Genomic DNA, 6,751 nt, shown 5'->3' with positions numbered 1-6,751 from the left:
TGGTATAGCTTTTTAAAGATCGCCACGATGTGAACAAGGATTTGGGACACCACTTCTCGGTGAGTAGTAATCAACTTGTCAAGTTCTTGGCATAGTTTGATAGGATCTGAGATCCCACCAAGACTTCTTATGGGAAAGAAGAGAGAGTGATGGAAAGAACGTGGGTTGGGAAGAAGAAGAGAAGAGGATAGTTAGAACTTAGAAGGAAATATTCTCTGCCTTCATAAGTAACAGGGATATGGCTTTATAGCCTCACATCCTACATTGCCAACTCACCTTGGCCATAATTAAAAGACAACTAGGAACTGACAAACGACAACTGACAAATGACAATTGGGAAAAGAACTGATAACTCAACCCCTCAACTCCTAACAATACGCACACATCTTGCATGCCACTCAACCCACTCGACCCCTAACCATACGCGCACGTCTTGCATGTCCCGTACGCCTTGAGTATGTGCGCCAACCCGGAGGGCATAGCTCCCGCATCTTGTCACTCTCTGCTCCTTCAAAACGAACCTTGTCCTCAAGGTTCATATGAGCAAACTGCAGCTTTAACTTGTCATATGACTCCCATGTAGCGTCTTCAGTTGGTAACCCAGTCCAATGAACTAGCGCCTCCTGCACCGCGTAATTCCCTGTTTTAGTCCAGCGGAAGTCAGTAATCTTGAAGGGCTCAACAACTAATTCTCCTTCTTCAGTGAATGTCGGCAGTTGAGGAAGAGCTCGCCCGATTTCTCCTATCGGTTTCTTCAACTGTGAAACGTGAAAAACAGGATGTACCCTGGCATCTACTGGTAAGTCAAGCCTGTAAGCAACAGCCCCAATCTTTTCAATCACCCTGAAGGGACCATAAAAATGGGGTGCTAATTTCTTGTTGCCGCGCATCTTTAGGGAGGACTGCTGATAAGGCTGAAGCTTGAGGTAGACCCAATCCCCGATTGCAAAGTCCGGTTCTTTGCGATGCTTGTCCTGTTGCACCTTCATTCTATTTCGAGCAATGTCGAGATTATCCTTCTACAGGCGAAGAACCTCATCACGAGCATGCAACTCTTGGTCGACCAGAGCGACACTTGTAGAACCTGTTTCATAGCGATGCACAGTAGGAGGTGGTCGGCCATAAACTGCCTCAAAAGGGGTCATCCAAGTCGATGACTGATATGATGTGTTATACCAGAATTCCGCCCACGGAAGCCACCGAACCCACTACTTCTGCTTAAGACCAGCAAAGCATCTCAAATAAGTCTCTAAGCATCGGTTGAGCACTTCCGTCTGTCCGTTCGTCTGAGGGTGATAGGCAGTACTCATCTTCAATTTTGTACCTTGTAAACGGAAGTACTCCTACCAAAACAAACTAACGAACACAGGATTCCGATCAGAAACAATGGAACGGGGCATACCGTGAAGGTGTACAACCTCTCTTGCAAAGATATCGGCCACTATCTTAGCCGGGTAAGGATGCTTCAGAGGAATGAAATGCCCATACTTGGAGTGGCGATCCACATCCACCAAAATAACAGAGTAGCCAGATGATGTCAGAAGACCCTCAATGAAATCCATGGAAACATCCTCCCAAATCTGATCTGGAACTGGCAATGGCTGAAGCAATCCGGCTGGTGACATGGCTTCATACTTGTTGCGCTGGCATGTGTCACAAGCCAATACATACTCCTTCACATCCCGCTGCATACCCCTCCAAAAGAAACTATCGGCCAATCTTTTGTAGGTGCACAAAACTCCAGAATGACCGCCCATTGGGGCATCAAGATACTCATGTAGCAGGCGCTTCTTATATTGGTGGTCAGTAGGCAACACTAATCTCCCTTTATACCACAGATCATCCTCGATGACAGAGAAGTGTTGGACCCTTGAGTCACCTGCCTGTACTTTGTCTCGGATCTCTTTTAGTTCTGGGCTGGATCTCGCCTCCAAGCGCAACTCCGTCAGCCATTCCGGACGTGGGTAAGTGATGGCGAATAATGTAGACTCCTCATACTGCCGAGAGAGCGCATCCGCGGTGCTGTTTTCTCGTCCCGGTCTGTACACGATCTCAAAGCCATAGTCCAACAGCTTGATCGCCCACCTTTGTTGATCTAATGTGGTGAGGCGTTGTCCGAGAAGATGCTTCCGACTTCGATGATCAGTACGCACTTCGAATCGTTGCCTAAGCAAATAACTCCTCCACTTGTTGACGGCCAACACGACTGCCATAAGTTCTTTCTCATATGTAGATCGCCCCCAAGCGCGCTCTGACAAGGCCTTACTAAAAATTGCAAGCGGGCATTCGCCCTGCATCAAAACCGCCCCTATCCCGCATCCCGATGCGTCGGCCTCTACCACAAAAGTCTTGTTGAAGTCGGGTGAGGCCAATACTGGTGTTGTCGTCATAGCGGCCTTGAGTTCCATGAATGCTCGATCAGCTTCCTTTGTCCACTGAAACCCATTTTTCCGGAGGAGTTTTGTCAAGGGCTCTGCAATCTTTCCATAGTTCTTCATGAACTTGTGGTAGTAGCCAGTCAACCTAAAAAATCCCCGGAGTGCTCATACATGCTGTGGGCATGGCCAATCTACCATGCTCTTGATCTTTTCTGGATCGACCGCAACCCCATGTAACGAGATGATGTGTCCCAAATGGTTGATCTCCTGCTTGCCGAAGGTGCACTTCTTCCAGTTCGCAAAGAGACTGTGCTCTAGCAAGGTCTGAAAGACAAATTGGAGATGGTGCATGTGTTCTTCCCAAGTCCTGCTGTAAATCAAAATATCATCAAAGAAAATGAGAACGAATCGGCGTAGAGCAGCCTTGAAAATATTATTCATCACGGCCTGGAAGGTAGCAGGGGCGTTGGTGAGGCCGAAAAGCATCACCAAGAACTCATAGTGCCCATCATGAGTGCGAAAAGTTGTCTTTGGCACGTCCTCGGCTTTGACCCGAATCTGGTGGTAACCGGATCTTAAATCCAATTTGGTGAAGTAGATGGCACCATGTAACCAGGGCCGGCCAAAGCCCTAGGCGACCGAGGCGGTCGCCTAAGGCCCCGGGCCAATGGAAGGCCCTCGGGAGGCTGATCAAAAGGAAGCAAAGGCCCCATATAAAACGGGATCAGGAGCTGGCTACGAGTCTTCCCCCTTGATGGAAGGGAGGTGGAGAGTTTCCTGGCCTGCAGAGGGGCAATTTGGGATGTTGGGGACAGTAGTTTTGTTTTGGGTGGGGAGAGAGAGAGAGAGAGGAGGGATTTGGTTGGCTTGATAGACGCCTGAAGCCACTCTTATCTTTCATCCCTTCTCTTTTTTGGTTTTGGTCTTGGTTTTCCTTCCCTCACATTACTCCTGATCCAGTTGGGCCATTGGGAAGAAAGATAGGGGGATTAGAGATGGACTTCTTGGAGGGTGGAGATTCTTTTAGTTTTCTCCTCTCGGTTTCTTCTCCCCTCTTGGGTGGTAGAGAGAGAAAAGGAGGGAGGGGGTTGAATGGCTGCTGTGCTGTGATGTTGCAGTTGCTGGTTGGGTACTCACTTGAAGGGGAGATGGTGGGATGGGACTTTTATTAATTAGATGGAATGAATTTCCATAATGACCCTACTTTCTCTTTGTGAGGCCCAATAGTCCCACATCGGAAAGACTCGTTCCAGAGCCTGGGCATATGAGGCGGGTGACTCCAAATCCTGCAGACGCATTTTGGATGGAAAACAAAATCGGGGAGGGGTAAAGGACGCTTGCGTGAAGCCCCAGAACCGAACAATATCTGGCAGAGGAGCTCCGTGTTCCCCCCTCATGTGGTCCCCACGTGGGCACTAGGTGCCTCACGTGCCTCGCAGAGGCGGGGGCGTGACATTTGATATCAGAGCCGAGGACGGCTCTTGTCCGATGGTGGGAAGGGTGTAAGGCCCAATAGTCCCACATCGGAAAGACTCGTTCCAGAGCCTGGGCATATGAGGCGGGCCACTCCAAATCCTGCAGACGTGTTTTGGGTGGAAAACAAAATCGGGAAGGGGTGAAGGACGCTTGCGTGAAGCCCCAGAACCGAACAATATCTGGCAGGGGAGCCCCGTGTTCCCCCCTCATATGGTCCCCACGTGGGCACTAGGTGCCTCACGTGCCTCGCAGAGGCGGGGGCGTGACACTCTTATAGAGAGGTTCCTTTATGGACAAATTCTTTTCTTTACCTTGACCATGAAGTGCCATGGGATGACCTTTTCCTATTCGGCTCTTGCTTGACATGGTAAACAGTATTGCCTAGCATTATCTCAGTTATTTAATCAGTTTCATGGCCTTTCATTTTGAGTAATTACTTTTATGTGCTTCCATTCAAGAATTATATTAAATTGAAAAGGCTTCTTGTCTATCTTTGTTAGATTCATGTATCTTTGTTGAAATAGTGTACTTGATAGCTATCTATTTTCATATATTTTTTAAGTATTTTATATTTATTAAAAAAATTATTATTAAAAAAAAGAGGCCTCGTTCATTGGATTCGCCTTAGGCCCAAGCCGCCCCTGCATGTAACCATCGAATAGCTCATCAATAACAGGTATGGGATACCGATCCTTGATGATGATGTTGTTCAAGGCTCGATAATCCACACGAAATCTCCACGATCCATCTTTCTTTTTCACCAACAGAACCGGAGAAGAGTAAGGGCTTGTACTGGGCCTAGTAATGCTAGTGTCCAACATCTCACGCACTATGCGCTCGATTTCTGTCTTCTGGATGTGCGGATACCGGTGAGGTCTCACATTGGACGGACCTGCCCCAGGCACAATCTCAATCCCGTGATCATGGGAGCGCAAGGGAGGCAACCCCCGTGGCTCCTCGAAAATCTTACTGAATTCCTTGAGCAATGAATCAAGAGGTGGTGCATGCTCACCTGTACCCGGGTGCTTATGCTCCGATTGAGCCGCCATCATAATGTACACACTCACCCCCTGATGTAGTAGATGCTGAATGGAGTGCAAGGTGCTGGATAATACTGGTGTCTTTGAATCGCCCTCCAGGTAATATCGAGCTCCATCCACCGTGAACTTCATGGTGAGCTTATCCCAGTCGCATAACACGGGTCCCAAACTGCTTAACCACTGAATGCCCAAGACAATATCTGAACTTTGAAGCCCCAATGGGTACATGCCAACTTGAAACTGATGCCCCTGTATCTGTACTTCCGCTGCTCGGCATATCTCTTTACATGATAGCCGGTTGCCATCAGTCACCATCACCAGGAAGGGTGGTGCAGGTGATGTAACACAACTGAGCTTCTTCGCCAAACGATCCCTCACAGAATTGAGTGCTGCCCCTGTCAATCAAAATGGAAACTTGCCGACTGTCCACTATCCCGGAGACACGCATGGTCTGTGGAGAAGAAAATCCGGACAATGCATGTATCGATATCCCTGGAGACTTAAGCGAGTCATGTTCCTCTTCCGATGCCTCTTCCTCGACTGCTGATTCCCCTTCTACATCCACAGGCACCTCTAATAAAAACAATTGTTGTGTCTTACAAACATGGCCCGAAACGAATCGCTCATCACAGTTTTAGCATAGGTTCTTCTCCCATCGTGCCTGCATCTGTTCCACGTCAGCCTTTTGAAGCCCACGCCCGTAGGTGGTCGAGGAGGCCCCGGCGCTAGGGTTGGTCGAACAGGTACAATGGGGTTGGCAAATCGGGCCACAGGTGTAGGCACCAAAGGCCTATGAGGAGGGGTAGGAAGAAGACCCATTCGAGGTGAATTCCTCCTAACCCGAAGCATCTTCTCCTCATGCAGGCGCGCGAGACCCACGGCGTGTGCCATTGTGGTTGGCCTAAAAAGCTTCACCTCCATCCGGATGTCGTCCCGTAAACCGCCAATGAAACTACCAAGAAGAGCTTCCTCCGGCCAGTTACGAACTCTGGATGCTAGGTGTTCAAACTGGTTTTGGTATTCACGGACTGTCCCGGTTTGCTGAAGCTTGGCTAATGCTTCATCAAAATTTTCATACTCGGACGGTCCAAAACGAACACATAGATCCCGAGTGAATTCCTGCCAAGTGACTCAAGGACGAGAAGAGGAGTACCACTGGAACCACTGTAGAGCTTCGTCTTGCAAGTGGAAGGAGGCCAAAAGGACCTTCTCTTCCTCCGGGGTTCCTTGGTAACGAAAAAATTGCTCCGCCTTGTAAATCCACCCGGTCGGCTCCTCACTCGAGAGACGAGGAAAATCAACTCTGGTATGACGGGGCTGTATGCTTCCATTCTCCAGCGCGGCCAGGCGGGATTGGCGAGGATCGCGATCTGGAGTCCTGGTGACCGAATCAGCAGTCTTCTCTTGCATGAGCAGCGACATGTTGGTGGCGATCGTGTCGAGGTGTGAATCAATGGACTCGAACTGATCGGCATGCTTGAGCAACGTCATGTGCATGGTATGCATGTCGACTTCGAGCTTCGACAATCGGTCTTCATTAGAGGTGGAACGGGTGGTGTCCATGCTAGGCTCTGATACCAAATTGATAGGATCTGAGATCTCACCAAGACTTCTTATGGGAAAGAAGAGAGAGTGATGGAAAGAACGTGGGTTGGGAAGAAGAAGAGAAGAGGATAGTTAGAACTTAGAAGGAAATACTCTCTGCCTTCATAAGTAACAGGGATATGGCTTTATAGCCTCACGTCCTACATTGCCAACTCACCTTGGCCATAATTAAAAGACAACTAGGAACTGACAAATGACAACTAACAAATGACAATTGGGAAAAGAACGGATAACTCAACCCCTCAACTCCTA

At 48.8% G+C, this 6,751-nt stretch overlaps 1 protein-coding gene across 1 annotated transcript; it reads right to left on the bottom strand.

The window, feature by feature from the left end:
* Nucleotides 1-398: 398 nt before the first annotated feature.
* Nucleotides 399-6,385, bottom strand: LOC149768751 (uncharacterized). Its single transcript, XM_089926805.1, has 6 exons — nucleotides 6,101-6,385; nucleotides 5,770-6,013; nucleotides 4,542-5,289; nucleotides 2,574-2,745; nucleotides 1,419-2,492; nucleotides 399-1,019 (listed from the first exon to the last, which is right to left on the bottom strand). Exons 1-6 carry the CDS (start codon nucleotides 6,383-6,385, stop codon nucleotides 399-401), a joined length of 3,144 nt encoding a protein of 1,047 aa, XP_089782931.1.
* Nucleotides 6,386-6,751: the final 366 nt, after the last annotated feature.

The sequence above is a fragment of the Phoenix dactylifera genome, chromosome 1 (genome assembly GCF_051530095.1).
Source record: "Phoenix dactylifera cultivar Ajwa chromosome 1, Ajwa_hap1_PhDact_Kaust_v1.1, whole genome shotgun sequence".
In the NCBI taxonomy this organism is placed as follows: domain Eukaryota; kingdom Viridiplantae; phylum Streptophyta; class Magnoliopsida; order Arecales; family Arecaceae; genus Phoenix; species Phoenix dactylifera.
This window is presented reverse-complemented; position numbering and strand designations above follow the sequence as displayed.